Source organism: Juglans microcarpa x Juglans regia, chromosome 1S (assembly GCF_004785595.1).
Source record: "Juglans microcarpa x Juglans regia isolate MS1-56 chromosome 1S, Jm3101_v1.0, whole genome shotgun sequence".
Taxonomy (NCBI): Eukaryota; Viridiplantae; Streptophyta; class Magnoliopsida; order Fagales; family Juglandaceae; genus Juglans; species Juglans microcarpa x Juglans regia.
Window position 1 is genome coordinate 25,780,080 of NC_054595.1, and position 20,980 is coordinate 25,801,059.

Below are 20,980 nucleotides of genomic sequence, written 5' to 3' on the forward strand. Positions count from 1 at the left end.
TCCAACTCCATTCATTGATATCAACTGGTCGGCCACCAAGACGGAGCTTCGTAATAATTTTTTAAGCAGCTAACGGCCTCAAGTCAACTACTTCAAATCTGAGACGTGAAATTATTAATTCCTTGAATTTTTCTTTATACATTCGATGCCACATGAATCCCTTCCAAAATTAAAAGGCCATCAATATGCTAACATTACTTCCAATTTGCACCTGAAAACGATAGTAAAAAAGAGGTTGACGGCATCGATAGGAGAGAGGTTCATGACGTCGAGGGGCGACAAGGTTCACGGCATCGAGACGATAGAGGGGCAAGGGTGGGGGATCTGGGAAAGCTGCTAAGCGAGAGGGGTGAGGGAATTTGCATAGAGGAGAGGGGGATGGTTTGAGGGATTTGGGTTTGTGATTTGCCATGCGTTCACATTCTTGGCCCCATGGATGGGATATGTGGTAGCAAATAATTGTGGGCTGTTTTTAGGCCGGTTAGAAGATTTTCTGTAATTTAATATTATGCAACCATGTATGACCATTGAGAGCATTCACATGTGACTTTGTATATATAGAAGCTCAGTGAAAGGACAATAATTATTGAGACAAACTTGAAAATATTACCATAAGTGAGAGATAAATAATTTAAAATTTTTAAAATCTACCCATTAAAAATGAATAATTGAAAACACAAGGAAGAAAAATAAATTTTCTTAAAAAAAATGTTGAAAAAAAAATAGTTAAAAACTAATAAATCTTAATAGAGTGGAGAAAGATCAATAGATCAGAGTGAAAATGGAGAAAATGTGTTTTCTTTTTTTAAATTTTAGCAAATATTATAGGAGTAGCCCAACGTGCTCTAAAACAGTCATCTTCCAGAATATATATATATAAGATTGTAACCTCAGAATATCACCGATTATGTAAATACTTTTTTTTTCAAATATTTTTCTAAACACTTTAAATAATTTTTTTTTAAATTACAAAATCATTAAAAAAATATTTCCTTAATCATTAAAAAAAAAAAAAAAAAGTACAATCGATACCCACTGGGTATTCTCAGTTTCTCGGTAATACTAGCTAGGATTTTCCTATATGTATATAAAAGTAAAAAGTGGTAGCCATCATTTGCATATGTCCAAAGGAGTTGCATTATTGCTGAAATGGGCCGTCCCAGACTCCCGATCCGCTTCATAACAGATACAAGAGGAGAAGAGTAAACCATACACACAACACAACAACGGATGCAGTATGCATTTCACCAACTCCATCCATTTTCATAAAGCAACAACTACAAGTGAACCCTACATGAATAAGGTTTTACAAGGACAAAACAAGCTGATAGAAACCATACTAAAGAAAACAAATAAAAGGATCGAAAAGCAAAAACTGCTATTCCTCCTTATTACAAAAACATGCGGACGAGATCGGCACGACAATTGTAAGTTCACTCAAATCAATACTCATTGGATAGAGGAGCATGTTCATGGTGGTGAATCATGAACACATTGCCATATACAAGCCCGGCTAATCCACCGCCGACGAGGGGCCCAACCCAGTAGATCCAGTTGTCATGGAAGTCACCGCTAGCCACGGCAGGTCCAAATGACCGGGCTGGATTCATCGATCCACCGGAGAATGGTCCGGCAGCCAAGATGTTGGCACCAACAATGAAACCAATGGCAATGGGGGCAATTATGCCTAGTGAACCTTTCTTGGGGTCAGCTGCAGTTGCATAGACTGTGTAAACCAGAGCAAAGGTGATGATGATCTCCATCACCACTCCTTCGATGGCTCCGACTCCGCTGGCAAGGCTGTGGATGGGAATTGTCTAAAAAAATAAGTAATACATGTTAAATTTCCTTGAGATCAAAATAAATAAAAAAAAAAAAAAGGGGAAAAAAATACATTAAAATTAGTCGTAACTGCCTTGCTTTGTGCATCTTGTTTTCAATTAAGGAGGACAAGTACTCGATCATTTTATGTGCTAAAAGTGGTAGGGCGCAAAAGAATTAATTGACCCTAAAAGTCAATTAAAAAAAGGCTAGTACGTGTTCATTAGAGACTACTGGTCTGTTTTGAACTACTTACCAAGCCTCCAGTGGCTGCCTTGAGGAGGAAGCATGCAACAATGGAGCCAAGAAGCTGGGCAATCCAGTAGAAGATGCCGGTAAGGACTGTGATTTGACCGCCGAGTGCCAATCCAAAGGTGACGGCAGGGTTGACATGGCCACCGGAGATGTTGGCACCCACAGAGACTGCAACAAAGAGAGCAAACCCATGGCAGATAGCAATGGCTACCAGCCCGGCTGGATCCAGTGCTGCATTGGATGTCAACTTATCTGTCACCACAAAACAAGATTGAGATCAGTGGGAATAACTTTAAAGTAGAGGGGAAAAAAGGGCAAAATCACCTGTAGTTATGCATACTAAGTAGTACAAATTAATCTGCATGCACGGCCACAGCTTTTTAACATGATTTATGTTGGTAATTTGTATTTGTCATGTTCAATGAGCAGAAATAATACGAACAGCTAGATTAAGCCAAAAGTGGAAAATAAATCGAAATGGTCAGGACTTAATTAAGCTGAAGTACTGGGTGGGAGAGAGATCAATAGTACTGACTGTAAGCTATAGCAGAACCAACACCAGCAAAAACAAACAGCAAGGTTGAGATGAACTCGGCCAGATAGGCTTTCAAAGAGCCCAAACTAAACGAATCATCGAATCGTCCGAAGGCAATTCTAGCCATCTTTGGAAGAAGTGATTGGGAAACCCTTGGAGATGGAGAGGTGGCCGATGAGGATAGAGATCGAAGGGTTCAGACAGAACAAATGCCTTTAGAAACTCAAGGTTACCCACATATATGTAGACACTAGAAACTTCAGTAAATGGCACTAATTAATTCGTTTGAAAGCGAATTCATAGGGTATTATTATGATATTTTATGGTTATTTGGAAGCTTATTAAAATGGAATTATATGGATCAAGACGGTACATGTTATATGCATGCATATAGCATATCCAATCAGGTTCTTTTTCAGTAACCTTAGCTGTCAACAACATGCTTTAATAGAAACGTCGGGAAGCTCATCAATGATTCCACCATGTGACCAGTTCATGACTGAGAGAGAGAGAATGGAATTTGGTGGGGCTGTCCGTGAAAGAAATAATGATAAAGAAACAAAGGGAGATCACGATCAAAAGTGGAGGGCATGACTTGCTTTGGGCCACAAACAGCACCGTCCATGCTCCAAAAATTGGCAAGAAGTCGTGGCATTTGATCAAAGAATGAGTGGATAGGATTAATGGGCTTTTATTTATTTATTTATTTATAATTTAAAGGGTCGTGTTTGGCCGTGATCATCATCTTTTGGTTGTTTAGGTGCAAATTATAGGAGATGTGGTCGGCTAGCTAATTGGATGTCTATAAACAAGAATCTTATGAACCTTTTGTCCTATTTGTTTGTCTTAATTCGAAAGAAGTTTTCCGAAAAAGAGGATGGGAACTTGACTGTGGCTGGATTAGATTGCGTTTAAATAGTGTGGTATTTGAGATATTCTGTAAATAATAATAAATAAATAATAATAATAAATAATGACACCGCCTTCTTAATTACTCCAATATATATCACTTTAAGTATTTTTTTTCCTCCCCTTTTCAGGTTTCACTCTTTTCTCTTCTTTTTGTGTGCATACGGAAAAGGTACATGGTTTTGGATATCCACCATACGATCCAGCTTACAGTAAATAAGAATACTGGTTGGTCATTTTACCAGCTATACTAGTAGATCCACATATAAAGTTACAATCTCTAATAAATCGGACTCCTAAAGTTTTGTATAATTCTAATTAAAGACTTTAAAATTGTTGATTCTATATATTAAGGGCTTTGCTAGATACAAGTGAGAAGAAGAAAATCTCATATATCATAAAAATTATTTTCATCTTTAATTCATATCGTTTCGTTAAACATATGTATTACATACCAATATTGGTGCACGAATTGGTGCACAAATTTGTTTGCAATAAGATTTTTCCATATATTAATATGCACAACTACAGTCCATTGTATGTGAAGCCTTGCCTTCACGAATTTATTATTGTGAGTAATAATTTGTACAAATTCCAAATAACGCAGTTGATCTCTTGTAAAAAAATAAATTCTACTATAAAAATAATTTTTTTAGTCAGATCCTTTTGTAAAAACTTGTACCTATTACTCAATGTCTAATTAAATGTGTCATGATATGCATTGCTGGGACTAAATTAGAATAGTAATGGAAGGATTATAAAGTTATCGGAATATATCGATCATTGTGTTATATTATATAATTTAATGGTCAGAGTGTGACTCATGATGATTTAGTAATTAAAGACATTAATTTATCGTTTGTGGGAATTAGATCAGAGAATGAAAGGAATAATGTGGGACATGATAGCTAGGTTCGCTATGATATATGTTTCGAGGCTTTAATTGGCCAGCTTCAATAGGCTTAAAAATATAACATTTTTTTTTAAAAAATTTTAAGGGGTAATGATCTATAGGGACGGGAATTCGATTTGTTGAGGCGGAAACTTTAGGCTTCAAATTAGTTGTTTTATATAGGCTACAGCTCGCTCTCTGTACTTAGCCATCACAAATGTGAGGAGTGATCTTTTTTTTCCCCTTTCTTTCAATAAAATTAAAATTAAGGAGAACGTTTAGTCGTTGATATATGGGGCAATGATCTGGATATTTTCGTCTCGCAATGTTTAATTTATAATTATAGCAAAATTTATATCTTAAAGCGACTTGGATGAATCATATTATTTCTTAATTAATTTAATTATATTTTTTTAAGGGACCTATATATATATATATATATTATATATTGCACTCTAAAATTAGAGATCAATGATTTGGTCGTAAGATATTTGATGTGGGTTGTGGAGGTGGTCAGGTCGGTCCTCACCTCCAAAAAATGTGAGCCGACCATACCTTGGTGGTCGTCCACGTACTACACGATGTTTAATTGTTACAGTTGCGCTCATGATGTGAATGGTGAAATCGTGCGATAAAAGGAAAACTCAGTCGGCCTATTGCCTAGCTGAAGTTGGGCTGGCTTACCCAACGCAAGTATGCATGGTAATGCTTACAACGTCCGGAGAAAGTGGATAACCACAACTCATCATAAGCAGCGGGAGACCATGAAATTGGAAGTTGGAAACAAAGGACGAAGCAACAGAATGGGCATGGAAGGGATGTTTGCACACCTATCGGGCCAGGCCTAGTTTATCCTGGAGGCCCAATGATCAACATCACAATGGGCCCATGAATTGCGTAAGGAAGAAGAAGGCCCAAAGTTTGCATGAAAAATTAGTTGACGTGGAAAGATAGGACGCCACCTACCCTGACACTATTATGCAAACGCAAGTCGTGACAGGGCTATGCTGCATTTAAAGATCGGGTACGAGATGGAGAGAGATCACGATGAAACCTTCTGTCTTTGACATAGTGCACAGAAGGTGGCCGCACCCACCCACCTGCCTGAGGCGACGCTGCATTAAAAAAGACAACGTAGTATCCCGTGCGGGAGATAAGGGTCTCTGACACAGGATACAGAGTACCATCTCCACAAGTAATATAAAAATCAAGGGCCAAGATAAGATTTAGGACTTACGTTCTCGCACTTACTGAAATTCTCTCCAATGAACAAAAAACTAACTTAGGCATCGAATGTGACCTTTCAATCCTGAGTCCCGTATCTTTTTTGTCACAAGTAACTGAGCCCAGTATCTAATGCGCGAAACATGTCGTCAACAGGGCAATAGACAATTATTCATAATTATTTCACCTTTTTAACCCAACTCAGTGTAAGATTACAATGTGTTATAAGTTTCTTTTAGATTCTCCCATGCATTATATGTACCTATATATTATAAGACTTTGTGCATTATCAATATACAAAAAATAATTTATACTGTTTAAGATGTGCAACTCTCACACATACTATTTGAAAAAAAGTGTAACTCATCGTAAAAATTGTTTGCATGTAATACTATTAGTCCTAAGATATATAATCCTTAGCCTTGTGTGACAAAAAACTAGGTTTGTGAGACCCGACCCAACTCGAACCGAAAAAGACAGTTTTAACTATGGCTCAGGTTCGACCTGTACAACCCGACAACCCGCCTTATAAAATATGCAGATGAAACCCTAGCCCCCTCTCCCAGAGTTTGAGTCCCCACTTCTCTTCAGATTTTACCTTATCACCTAGGCTCTCCTTGAGCTTCAAGAAACCGAGTTGAATGGAGGATCCCTGCAGTAGAGCCACGAGATCATCTTCATAACCACCGCCGGCAATCCAATCAATGTCCATAGCGTCTTCAATAATTGAGAGGACCGACTCCTTGACCACGCCAACGTGGCTGGGGTTGGCCGCGTAGGCCTCGAGGTCTTTCTTAGTTTTGTAGTGGATGTGGAGTGTGCAGGTGAAGTTGAGGGAGGAATATCAGTTACAGAAGAAGAGACCAGCGGTGAGGTGGAGGACTTCGTCGATGGAGACCAAGTTGTTGAGCTCAGTGACCATGGCGTTGACCTTGGACAGGTCAGTGTTCTTTTTCACTTTGAAGAGAATGATGTGCTCAACATGGGTCTAGTAAGAGGACATCTTGACGGAGGTCTTGGATGGTGAGGAACGGCCCGAGCGGGAGTATGGTTTGAAGGAAAAAGAGGGTTGAAGATGGGGTATGGGTTTGGGGGGCGAGAATGCGAAGGAAAATGGAGACGAAATAAATGTGGATGAGTTCCCAGAGAGCATCATATTGGGTATCTAGAAAGAGGATATCTGAGAGTGAATGAGACTTGATGGATTGGACTGATCATTGAGGACCAAGGACGAAAGTGATGGATTAAACATGTTTTATCGCAAGTATTTGAATTTGAAGAGGAAAAAAACAAGTTGACCCGATCATGAATATGCGGGTCGGGTTGATTATGTCCTACACATCAAGAAGCACAGGTCGGGCTCAAATTCTGAACGGCTTGCTCGAATTGCAGGCTTACAAAAAACTATGAGAGTAGGTGCAAATTTTTGGTTCAGTCGCGAGCTGGATCAGGTTCTTATCCTTCCAATGTGTCCTAATCGATCGCTTGGTCTGGCATATATTGTGACGCCTCGACTCCCACGTACAAAAAAAACAAGGGAATCGTGACGTCAGGATGGTGACAACACGGTCACGCATCCCAACGAAATGTGCTCAAGTGTGTGTGCAACATGCAAAGGTGCACAATAAAAGTCGCAGCGGATAATATAAATAAGTACCAGAATTTAAATACAAATATTTAACACAATTTATCTTTAAAAATTATACAGTCATCCCAAATATAATACAAAAGGTAAATACAGTAATTGATAAAAACATAACTCACTAAACAGGAGCAATCCCAGATCACTCCTCCACCGGAGCCAAACTAAGGCTCGTCATCATCGTCTGCATCAAAATCTGCGATACCATAAAATGGTACCACAGGTAAGTATAAACCAAACAACTCTCGGGATAAAAATACATTAATGCAACCAACAATATAGCAAAATACATTTAGCCATAAAATATCATTTTTTCCCAGAAAAATGATTATTTCCAACACACGCCAAAAATCCCAATTTGGCCCAAAATAACCGTAAAACATTTTCTCATAAAAATGATCCACACAAACAATCCATTTATCGGACACTGTAGGCGGGAATCGCAGGCGGGACTCTACCACCGTCCCTGCTTACCACCATCCCTACCGCGTGCACCGTAGGCGGGAATCACAGGCGGGACACAACCACCATCCATGCTTACCACCATCCCTACCGCGTGCACCGTAGGCGGGAATCACAGGCGGGACTCTACCACCATCCCTGCTTACCACCATCCCTACAGTTCCTTTACACACAATAAATACTTAACAGAGCACTGTAGGCGGGAATCACAGGCGGGACTCTACCACCATCCCTGCTTACCACCATCCCTACAGTCTCTTTTCCTTTTACTCACATGAAAATCCAAATCCAATAAATACATAAACATGTATGCAATACACGAAAACCCAGTTTTCTTTACAAACATGATCATGCATGCAATATGCAATGTACGTGAACAAGTCATAACCGACAACCACAATTCACAATGCAAACAAACACAACTCCGTCCACAATCCATCCGACCCCCGAAACTCCTCGGACTCAGTCCGGCAAAACAACCCAATTCACAGATAATATGCGTTAGTGCAAAAATATATTTAAATCACGAAAGTTATTTAAGGAAAATACTTACAGTGCAATATAATAATTTCCGGAGGATCTCGAAGTTGCAAGCGGTGATTTCTGAGCAACACCACAGTGTAAAATACACTGTGGCCGTGGGTCACAGATACCCACTTTCCAACGAGGACAAACGAAGACCCAAGATTGATAGGGTAGGGCCTAGGGAGGTCGGTGAAGCCAATGGTGGTGGTGGTTTGCCGTGGGTGGCGGCGGAATGGGCGGTAGAAGACCAAAATGCCCAAATCGGAAATGTAGTTGGTGGAGCTTCACCGGTGACGGATCGGAGGTGGGGTTGGGTCCAATGGGTTGCCAAGAGGTCGGGGATGAAGTGGTAGGAAGATGGTGGCCAATGGTGGTGCGACGGCGGCGCAACGGCGGAAGGAGTGCCGCGGCTTCGAAGAGCTACTGGTGGTTAACGGCGGCACGGATGGAGGTGAGGTTGGTGGGGTGAGGTCGCCGGCGGCTGGGGAAGCTAATGGGCTGGGCGGTGAGGCCCACCGCCGGCTCACGGCGGCGCTGGCGTGAAGGTGGCCCGCGGCTTCGTGGGGGGCGTGTGGGCTACCGGCGGCGAGGTAGGGGCTGAGATTTGGGAGGTGAGGTCGCCGGAGGGAGGGGGAGCTGGTCGGCTGGGCGGTGTCGCGCACGGCGGCGCGACGGCGGCGGGCTGGGCTGTGAGGAAGAACGGACGGAGAGAGAGGGAGGGAGAGGGAGTGCGCGGGAAGGAGAGGAAATAAAGAAGAAAAAGAAAAGAAAGAAAAGAAAAAGGAAGGAAAGAAAAAATGGAGGAAAAGAAATGAGGTCCAATCCTCATAACTTGGGTCACAAAAATGATCCAACGGAGATGATTTTAAAACCACAAGTTAAATAAAATAATTTAAACGTAATGGTAAAGTCAAATTGAAATAATTAAATCCCACGGTAATTAATTTAAATATTAAAAGCAATTTAAATGCATAACAATAAATAAATATTTGGAAAGTACATAAAAAAATAATTTTCACCAAATAAAAATCATAGAAATAAACTTACTAAAAATCCAACCAATTTTAAAATAAGAGGATAAATTTTTGAACAATCAAAAATAATCCTTCAGTAAAAATACACTGAAATACGGGGTGTTACATCCTCCCCCCCTTAAAATAAAATTTCGTCCTCGAAATTTGTAGGGCCAATCATCACTCTAAGGCAGGATACCAAATACAACCAGAACACTCTTAAGAAAATCACACAACCTCCAACACCCAACGGGCATGGATACAACTTGCATAACTTTCCAAAACCCAAGAATAAACCACACATGGCATCCATTACGAAAGGTAAGATTAGACCCATACCTGCCGTAACTCCAGCGTCCTGAGTCCCTGGAATCTCGTCGCCAGCACTACCAGGAGTCACTGCATACACCCGAGCCTGAACTAGTTGCCTCTGATTAGCCCTACCACCGCGATGACCACCCTGATTCCCTTGGGTCCAATTAGGGCACTCACGAGCAAAGTGTCCTGTCTGACCACACTCAAAGCACTGGTTCCAACCCTGACGACACTCGCCCTCGTGGGCTCTATTACATCTACCACAAACTGGAGCTCGGCCCCCAATACGTATACCGGAAGCTGCCTGCGCTCTGGCCCCGATCCTTTGCACAAACTTCTGTGGCGACCCGGAGCTGCTCCCTTCACCATCAACGTTCAATCGCTTCTTACCCGGAGGGGAACCTACCACAGCACCTCGCTCTCGCTCAGCAATTGAGGCCACATTGACCAACCTCTGAAAGTTCTGGATTTCCAAGCATGCGACCTGCCTGCGGATTTGAGGGCGCAATCCTTCTTGGAAACGTTCAGCCCGCATCTCTTCCGTAGCAATGAGGTGAGGAGCAAACCGCCCAAGCTCCATAAATTTCCTTGCATACTGCTCGACAGTCATGTCTCCTTGAACCAAATTATTGAAATCCCGAGCCAATTGCCGTCTCACCGAAACAGGAAAGAATCGATCATCAAATTCTTTCTTAAAACGCTGCCAAGACACAGCAGCCAAGGATCCCAACTCCATCTCTAAAAGTGACCGCTTGGTCTCCCACCAATTTGCCGCTTCACCTTGTAGCATATAACTCCCATATAATACCCTCTGGGCCTCAGTGCATCCACAGACTTCAAACGTTCTTTCCAGATCTTGAATCCACCTTCTAGCCCGTAATGGATCCTCTTCACCAGAAAAAGCAGGGGTCCTATGCGCTAAGAAGCGCTCATAGGTGCACCCGGCCTGCATCGCCCTGAACTGCTCTCCTTGCTGTGGACGAAAATTCTGCTGAAGAAACTCCGTCATCCTATTCAACGCCCTCGCCATGGCATAATTTCCATCACCCCTCGGTAATTCATCCTCGGGCTCATTAGCTTGCCTTCTTGGTCGTACAATTTTCCTGCCATAGCGTAACCCTTAACCCCACTATCAGCTTAAAACAAACTAAAAAATATAATTATAGTAAAATAAATTAAAATACAACCATATCACATAAAATAAAATAAAATAAAATCAACAAAATAAAATATCATAAGATAAAAGGAATAAAACAAATGAAATAGTACACAAGAAAATAATTGAAACAAGTAAAATTGCCTGCCATATAATAAAATAACTAAATAAACTAAAATAACAAAAATAAGATAAATAACAAACAATTAACGTACAATTAAAATAAATAAATTAAATTAAAATAATGTACTCCCAACAAAATAATTTCAAATCAAAATTTTAAAATTTTCTGGTACTACACCTATGGGACATGTGGTTTTACCCAGAGCCGAACTGCTCTGATACCACCTGTGACGCCCCGACTCCCACGTACAAAAAAAACAAGGGAATCGTGACGTCAGGATGGTGACAACACGGTCACGCATCCCAACGAAATGTGCTCAAGTGTGTGTGCAACATGCAAAGGTGCACAATAAAAGTCGCAGCGGATAATATAAATAAGTACCAGAATTTAAATACAAATATTTAACACAATTTATCTTTAAAAATTATACAGTCATCCCAAATATAATACAAAAGGTAAATACAGTAATTGATAAAAACATAACTCACTAAACAGGAGCAATCCCAGATCACTCCTCCACCGGAGCCAAACTAAGGCTCGTCATCATCGTCTGCATCAAAATCTGCGATACCATAAAATGGTACCACAGGTAAGTATAAACCAAACAACTCTCGGGATAAAAATACATTAATGCAACCAACAATATAGCAAAATACATTTAGCCATAAAATATCATTTTTTCCCAGAAAAATGATTATTTCCAACACACGCCAAAAATCCCAATTTGGCCCAAAATAACCGTAAAACATTTTCTCATAAAAATGATCCACACAAACAATCCATTTATCGGACACTGTAGGCGGGAATCGCAGGCGGGACTCTACCACCGTCCCTGCTTACCACCATCCCTACCGCGTGCACCGTAGGCGGGAATCACAGGCGGGACACAACCACCATCCATGCTTACCACCATCCCTACCGCGTGCACCGTAGGCGGGAATCACAGGCGGGACTCTACCACCATCCCTGCTTACCACCATCCCTACGGTTCCTTTACACACAATAAATACTTAACAGAGCACTGTAGGCGGGAATCACAGGCGGGACTCTACCACCATCCCTGCTTACCACCATCCCTACAGTCTCTTTTCCTTTTACTCACATGAAAATCCAAATACAATAAATACATAAACATGTATGCAATACACGAAAACCCAGTTTTCTTTACAAACATGATCATGCATGCAATATGCAATGTACGTGAACAAGTCATAACCGACAACCACAATTCACAATGCAAACAAACACAACTCCGTCCACAATCCATCCGACCCCCGAAACTCCTCGGACTCAGTCCGGCAAAACAACCCAATTCACAGATAATATGCGTTAGTGCAAAAATATATTTAAATCACGAAAGTTATTTAAGGAAAATACTTACAGTGCAATATAATAATTTCCGGAGGATCTCGAAGTTGCAAGCGGTGATTTCTGAGCAACACCACAGTGTAAAATACACTGTGGCCGTGGGTCACAGATACCCACTTTCCAACGAGGACAAACGAAGACCCAAGATTGATAGGGTAGGGCCTAGGGAGGTCGGTGAAGCCAATGGTGGTGGTGGTTTGCCGTGGGTGGCGGCGGAATGGGCGGTAGAAGACCAAAATGCCCAAATCGGAAATGTAGTTGGTGGAGCTTCACCGGTGACGGATCGGAGGTGGGGTTGGGTCCAATGGGTTGCCAAGAGGTCGGGGATGAAGTGGTAGGAAGATGGTGGCCAATGGTGGTGCGACGGCGGCGCAACGGCGGAAGGAGTGCCGCGGCTTCGAAGAGCTACTGGTGGTTAACGGCGGCACGGATGGAGGTGAGGTTGGTGGGGTGAGGTCGCCGGCGGCTGGGGAAGCTAATGGGCTGGGCGGTGAGGCCCACCGCCGGCTCACGGCGGCGCTGGCGTGAAGGTGGCCCGCGGCTTCGTGGGGGGCGTGTGGGCTACCGGCGGCGAGGTAGGGGCTGAGATTTGGGAGGTGAGGTCGCCGGAGGGAGGGGGAGCTGGTCGGCTGGGCGGTGTCGCGCACGGCGGCGCGACGGCGGCGGGCTGGGCTGTGAGGAAGAACGGACGGAGAGAGAGGGAGGGAGAGGGAGTGCGCGGGAAGGAGAGGAAATAAAGAAGAAAAAGAAAAGAAAGAAAAGAAAAAGGAAGGAAAGAAAAAATGGAGGAAAAGAAATGAGGTCCAATCCTCATAACTTGGGTCACAAAAATGATCCAACGGAGATGATTTTAAAACCACAAGTTAAATAAAATAATTTAAACGTAATGGTAAAGTCAAATTGAAATAATTAAATCCCACGGTAATTAATTTAAATATTAAAAGCAATTTAAATGCATAACAATAAATAAATATTTGGAAAGTACATAAAAAAATAATTTTCACCAAATAAAAATCATAGAAATAAACTTACTAAAAATCCAACCAATTTTAAAATAAGAGGATAAATTTTTGAACAATCAAAAATAATCCTTCAGTAAAAATACACTGAAATACGGGGTGTTACATCCTCCCCCCTTAAAATAAAATTTCGTCCTCGAAATTTGTAGGGCCAATCATCACTCTAAGGCAGGATACCAAATACAACCAGAACACTCTTAAGAAAATCACACAACCTCCAACACCCAACGGGCATGGATACAACTTGCATAACTTTCCAAAACCCAAGAATAAACCACACATGGCATCCATTACGAAAGGTAAGATTAGACCCATACCTGCCGTAACTCCAGCGTCCTGAGTCCCTGGAATCTCGTCGCCAGCACTACCAGGAGTCACTGCATACACCCGAGCCTGAACTAGTTGCCTCTGATTAGCCCTACCACCGCGATGACCACCCTGATTCCCTTGGGTCCAATTAGGGCACTCACGAGCAAAGTGTCCTGTCTGACCACACTCAAAGCACTGGTTCCAACCCTGACGACACTCGCCCTCGTGGGCTCTATTACATCTACCACAAACTGGAGCTCGGCCCCCAATACGTATACCGGAAGCTGCCTGCGCTCTGGCCCCGATCCTTTGCACAAACTTCTGTGGCGACCCGGAGCTGCTCCCTTCACCATCAACGTTCAATCGCTTCTTACCCGGAGGGGAACCTACCACAGCACCTCGCTCTCGCTCAGCAATTGAGGCCACATTGACCAACCTCTGAAAGTTCTGGATTTCCAAGCATGCGACCTGCCTGCGGATTTGAGGGCGCAATCCTTCTTGGAAACGTTCAGCCCGCATCTCTTCCGTAGCAATGAGGTGAGGAGCAAACCGCCCAAGCTCCATAAATTTCCTTGCATACTGCTCGACAGTCATGTCTCCTTGAACCAAATTATTGAAATCCCGAGCCAATTGCCGTCTCACCGAAACAGGAAAGAATCGATCATCAAATTCTTTCTTAAAACGCTGCCAAGACACAGCAGCCAAGGATCCCAACTCCATCTCTAAAAGTGACCGCTTGGTCTCCCACCAATTTGCCGCTTCACCTTGTAGCATATAACTCCCATATAATACCCTCTGGGCCTCAGTGCATCCACAGACTTCAAACGTTCTTTCCAGATCTTGAATCCACCTTCTAGCCCGTAATGGATCCTCTTCACCAGAAAAAGCAGGGGTCCTATGCGCTAAGAAGCGCTCATAGGTGCACCCGGCCTGCATCGCCCTGAACTGCTCTCCTTGCTGTGGACGAAAATTCTGCTGAAGAAACTCCGTCATCCTATTCAACGCCCTCGCCATGGCATAATTTCCATCACCCCTCGGTAATTCATCCTCGGGCTCATTAGCTTGCCTTCTTGGTCGTACAATTTTCCTGCCATAGCGTAACCCTTAACCCCACTATCAGCTTAAAACAAACTAAAAAATATAATTATAGTAAAATAAATTAAAATACAACCATATCACATAAAATAAAATAAAATAAAATCAACAAAATAAAATATCATAAGATAAAAGGAATAAAACAAATGAAATAGTACACAAGAAAATAATTGAAACAAGTAAAATTGCCTGCCATATAATAAAATAACTAAATAAACTAAAATAACAAAAATAAGATAAATAACAAACAATTAACGTACAATTAAAATAAATAAATTAAATTAAAATAATGTACTCCCAACAAAATAATTTCAAATCAAAATTTTAAAATTTTCTGGTACTACACCTATGGGACATGTGGTTTTACCCAGAGCCGAACTGCTCTGATACCACCTGTGACGCCCCGACTCCCACGTACAAAAAAAACAAGGGAATCGTGACGTCAGGATGGTGACAACACGGTCACGCATCCCAACGAAATGTGCTCAAGTGTGTGTGCAACATGCAAAGGTGCACAATAAAAGTCGCAGCGGATAATATAAATAAGTACCAGAATTTAAATACAAATATTTAACACAATTTATCTTTAAAAATTATACAGTCATCCCAAATATAATACAAAAGGTAAATACAGTAATTGATAAAAACATAACTCACTAAACAGGAGCAATCCCAGATCACTCCTCCACCGGAGCCAAACTAAGGCTCGTCATCATCGTCTGCATCAAAATCTGCGATACCATAAAATGGTACCACAGGTAAGTATAAACCAAACAACTCTCGGGATAAAAATACATTAATGCAACCAACAATATAGCAAAATACATTTAGCCATAAAATATCATTTTTTCCCAGAAAAATGATTATTTCCAACACACGCCAAAAATCCCAATTTGGCCCAAAATAACCGTAAAACATTTTCTCATAAAAATGATCCACACAAACAATCCATTTATCGGACACTGTAGGCGGGAATCGCAGGCGGGACTCTACCACCGTCCCTGCTTACCACCATCCCTACCGCGTGCACCGTAGGCGGGAATCACAGGCGGGACACAACCACCATCCATGCTTACCACCATCCCTACCGCGTGCACCGTAGGCGGGAATCACAGGCGGGACTCTACCACCATCCCTGCTTACCACCATCCCTACAGTTCCTTTACACACAATAAATACTTAACAGAGCACTGTAGGCGGGAATCACAGGCGGGACTCTACCACCATCCCTGCTTACCACCATCCCTACAGTCTCTTTTCCTTTTACTCACATGAAAATCCAAATACAATAAATACATAAACATGTATGCAATACACGAAAACCCAGTTTTCTTTACAAACATGATCATGCATGCAATATGCAATGTACGTGAACAAGTCATAACCGACAACCACAATTCACAATGCAAACAAACACAACTCCGTCCACAATCCATCCGACCCCCGAAACTCCTCGGACTCAGTCCGGCAAAACAACCCAATTCACAGATAATATGCGTTAGTGCAAAAATATATTTAAATCACGAAAGTTATTTAAGGAAAATACTTACAGTGCAATATAATAATTTCCGGAGGATCTCGAAGTTGCAAGCGGTGATTTCTGAGCAACACCACAGTGTAAAATACACTGTGGCCGTGGGTCACAGATACCCACTTTCCAACGAGGACAAACGAAGACCCAAGATTGATAGGGTAGGGCCTAGGGAGGTCGGTGAAGCCAATGGTGGTGGTGGTTTGCCGTGGGTGGCGGCGGAATGGGCGGTAGAAGACCAAAATGCCCAAATCGGAAATGTAGTTGGTGGAGCTTCACCGGTGACGGATCGGAGGTGGGGTTGGGTCCAATGGGTTGCCAAGAGGTCGGGGATGAAGTGGTAGGAAGATGGTGGCCAATGGTGGTGCGACGGCGGCGCAACGGCGGAAGGAGTGCCGCGGCTTCGAAGAGCTACTGGTGGTTAACGGCGGCACGGATGGAGGTGAGGTTGGTGGGGTGAGGTCGCCGGCGGCTGGGGAAGCTAATGGGCTGGGCGGTGAGGCCCACCGCCGGCTCACGGCGGCGCTGGCGTGAAGGTGGCCCGCGGCTTCGTGGGGGGCGTGTGGGCTACCGGCGGCGAGGTAGGGGCTGAGATTTGGGAGGTGAGGTCGCCGGAGGGAGGGGGAGCTGGTCGGCTGGGCGGTGTCGCGCACGGCGGCGCGACGGCGGCGGGCTGGGCTGTGAGGAAGAACGGACGGAGAGAGAGGGAGGGAGAGGGAGTGCGCGGGAAGGAGAGGAAATAAAGAAGAAAAAGAAAAGAAAGAAAAGAAAAAGGAAGGAAAGAAAAAATGGAGGAAAAGAAATGAGGTCCAATCCTCATAACTTGGGTCACAAAAATGATCCAACGGAGATGATTTTAAAACCACAAGTTAAATAAAATAATTTAAACGTAATGGTAAAGTCAAATTGAAATAATTAAATCCCACGGTAATTAATTTAAATATTAAAAGCAATTTAAATGCATAACAATAAATAAATATTTGGAAAGTACATAAAAAAATAATTTTCACCAAATAAAAATCATAGAAATAAACTTACTAAAAATCCAACCAATTTTAAAATAAGAGGATAAATTTCTGAACAATCAAAAATAATCTTTCAGTAAAAATACACTGAAATACGGGGTATTACATATATAGCTAGTGCATGTTTCACAGTTCCTTAGGATGATTCAAGTTGATGAGATCATCAATGTGTGAGGGGGCTATAAGATAATTAACGACTGCAATTAGGATTAATCCGACTAATTTATGCAAATAATTAACTAATGTGGTACTGAGTTTTAATTGGATAATAAATCCTTTTTTCGTTAAATAAAAACTCTTTAATTCGATGATAATGGGACGTTCTTATTGGCAAGGCAAGGCAAGGCAAGGGACCATACAATAGGTTTTAATTCTTTCAAGTTGTCAACAGCTAGCTAGCTAGCTTGCATCATCTGCACTAAATTCACATGTATTTTCTTTTTTCTTTTTTCTTTTTTGTCGGAGCATCCTGAATAATCCCTAATAACTCATGACAAGACCACTTGTACATGACGAGCTAGCCCGAGTCATGATTGACGTACAGGTTGTTGATACATTTTATTAGTAAGCAGTTGAGGCATAAAGATGTAACAGAACGTAACTATGCAGTAAGGTATAATTTGGGTTGGTACTAGAAATTAGGAGACCCAGCTTAATCGTAGTTGTTATTTCCTGATCTATCTCCTTAATAGCCAGGGGAAAGTGTCTGATCACCATTTGGTTGTAGTTGCAGATCTACAAATTATAGCCCTTCTATCTGGTACATTGTATGCATCATGTGTGTCTCTGCATGCAGACAATGTATGTATTTCCCTAGCTAGGTCTGAAGTTGTCTAGACAGACGTATATATATGCATCATGTAATAGTACTGTGAAGATCGATAAGAATGCATGGTGACCAACTATAGTCTCATCATCAATTGGCATATATAGATGTGTAGGAAAAGCTGTTGCTTTCCAAGAAAAAGAAAGATAGCAATGGACATTAGATATCATCCCTCACTATCATCCTTCACCAGCATCATGGTGAGTATAATGATTCGTCTTTCTTAAGCACTATAATATAAGATTAATTTGTAAGGCAAATTTATGTACTTTAAAAGAGCCTTCATTGGGCCCAGGCAACCCTGGCCGAACTTAAATTTAATACCTAACCACTTTAGAACTCCCATTCAGCTTTTACATTAACACAACTGCATGCACCTCTATTTTTTGCTCATCTACCATGGAAAGTCATGGCGAGGTGGATCTAAGAGGATTCATGGACGAAGAAAGGAAGAAAATCAACTTACCGAGGAGACTTTCTTTTGGTGCTCATCACAATTCATCTGAACCTAACATATACAATATTGCTTCTCCAAGACCATCTTCTACTTCAGCAACATCCATCCCACTTTGGCCATTGAGCCCCGAGACGCCATGGACACTCTCCCCCGTGCGCACATCTCCCTCTCAACCTCTTCTTTACCATTGCATAGCCTCGCTCCACCGCCATGACGGTAACATTTTCTCTATCACACTCACGAAAGATTTTATATTCACCGGCTCTGAGAGTAAACGAATCCACGTCTGGAAGCAACCTGACTGCACTGAAATAGGTTACATAAGGGCTAATTCTGGTCAAGTTCGTGCCCTCTTGGCCTATGGAAGAATGCTATTCACCACACATAGTGACTGCAAGATTCGCGTATGGAATGTGTCCATCACGGAGAATTCTCGACCAAAGAAGATCGCAACCTTGCCTCAAAGAAGTCCATTCTCCTTAATGTTTCCGAGGAAGAGCAGCCACCAGCACAGAAACATAATTTCTTGCCTGGCATACAACCACGAAGAAAGGCTTTTATACACAGGCTCCCGGGACAAAACGGTGAAGGCCTGGAATGTCTCTGAAAAGCATTGTGTGGATTCCTTCGTGGCTCATGAAGGTCATGTCAATGCAATTGTCGTCAATGAACATGATGGGTGTGTTTTCACTTGCTCCTCTGACGGCTCAGTGAAAATATGGAGAAGAGTGTCTGGAGAAAACTCTCATATCCTCACCATGACACTCAAATTTCAACTTTCACCGGTTAATGCCTTGGCGCTGAGCTTGTCGCCAAGCACTTGCTTGCTCTACTCTGGCTCCTCAGATGGGCTTATAAATTTCTGGGAGAAGGAAAAGATGTCTGGGAGATATAACCATGGAGGGTTTCTGCAAGGCCATCATTTTTCTGTACTTTGCTTGGTAGCCATAGGAGACATAGTCTTTAGTGGTTCAGAGGATTCAACCATCAGGGTATGGAGGAGAGAAGAAGGAAATTGCTTGCATTCATGTCTTTCAGTAATCGAAGGACATCACGGGCCAGTGAAATGCTTAGCTGCTTCTTTAGAGTTAGATAATTTGGTCAAGTGTATGCTGATTTATAGTGCAAGTTTGGATCAAACTTTTAAGGTATGGCGGGTCAAGATTTACCCCATCGAGAAGCCAAACTCAGAGGAGCTAGTTAAAGATCAGCAAAGAGAAGTTGTGGAGTTCGAGACAAGTCCGGTACTTTCACCATCATGGGTTGAGAAGAAGCTTCAAAGAGATCATTTCCAGTAGGAGGGTACGTTCAGACCACATTGTAACCTTTTGTTTAGTGAGGTTTTTCATTTTTGTGGTTAATAAATTGCATCCTATTGTTTTTCTGGTTACAAAACTCCTGTCTGGTTTGAAATCAAGAGCCTATGGTCTTATACCATTTTAAAATATTATTACTTGTCCTCAAAACTTAAAACTACTACTAATAGGAAGAGATATATATATTTAATTACATATATAACTAATTGTATCTTAAAAGTTTGAAACTTGATTATACATTTCTTCTAACCCAGCAGAAGTGCAGTACTGCCGCTGATCCACCCCATGTTCTAGTTATTGAAAGTAATTTTGAGTAGTTTCATATATGGGGCTTTTAACAAGTTCACCCGATACTGGTCCTAGTGCACTGCCCTGCTCCACAAGCCAACTCTCATGGGATTCAGAGAGTAGTTCCTCTTCAGTACATCATTAAACAATTCGTCACATTCACACGCGTTCGACTGTCTGATATTGGCCAATGGGCGGGATTACCAACAAAGCGCTGGAGGTTTTATTTCAGCACTGCAAATTCTTTCAAGACTTCCACCTATCGGAAATAAAGACTTCCACCTTCATTTTCCAACGTCTACGATATTTACTATATATATAGCTAGCCACTTGATCCATGTCTCACTGGACCAAACATTAATGGATGAAAAGTTCTAAATACCGATTAATTCTTATAGATACGATCGAACGCTTTGATCTATTAGACGTTCAAACAGAGATGAAAAGGTAACGTGGAATATTATCTCATAAATTGATTATAATATAATATTTATTTTCCTCTACGAGAGAATTAAAATTATTTTACACAAGCAATAATAATTGAAAAGAGTATACTCTAGGACCAAGAAAAAAAAGTCGGTGATCGAGAATTATTATAAGTCGATGTATAAACTAATACATAATTTATTGTGATACTTATTATAATTATAAAAAAATATATTTTATTAAGAAGGTTCGAGTATCACATTATAAAAACCATTTCGTTACAAGGAAAATCCAAGATGCCAAGACCCGCGTCCATTGGTACAATGCTCCAAGGTGAGGGGACTTCCCCATAGTATTCTTTGGATCGACTGATCTTTTCAATATAAACCCTGGTTCAATTATTCCACTCTTGAAACACAAGTCATGACGATGAGCAACCCAAAAGAA

At 41.7% G+C, this 20,980-nt stretch overlaps 2 protein-coding genes across 2 annotated transcripts; one reads left to right on the top strand and one right to left on the bottom strand.

Moving 5' to 3' along the window:
* Positions 1–1,242: 1,242 nt before the first annotated feature.
* LOC121247728 (aquaporin TIP2-1) lies at positions 1,243–3,016 on the bottom strand. The gene is made up of 3 exons (XM_041146148.1): positions 2,612–3,016; positions 2,078–2,328; positions 1,243–1,817 (listed from the first exon to the last, which is right to left on the bottom strand). The coding sequence occupies exons 1-3, from the start codon at positions 2,736–2,738 to the stop codon at positions 1,443–1,445; spliced, it is 753 nt and encodes a 250-aa protein (XP_041002082.1). The 5' UTR covers positions 2,739–3,016; the 3' UTR covers positions 1,243–1,442.
* A 15,396-nt stretch (positions 3,017–18,412) lies between these two features.
* Positions 18,413–19,957, top strand: LOC121247729 (protein JINGUBANG-like). Its single transcript, XM_041146150.1, has one exon. The coding sequence runs from the start codon at positions 18,446–18,448 to the stop codon at positions 19,799–19,801; it is 1,356 nt and encodes a 451-aa protein (XP_041002084.1). The 5' UTR covers positions 18,413–18,445; the 3' UTR covers positions 19,802–19,957.
* The last annotated feature ends 1,023 nt before the right edge of the window (positions 19,958–20,980 follow it).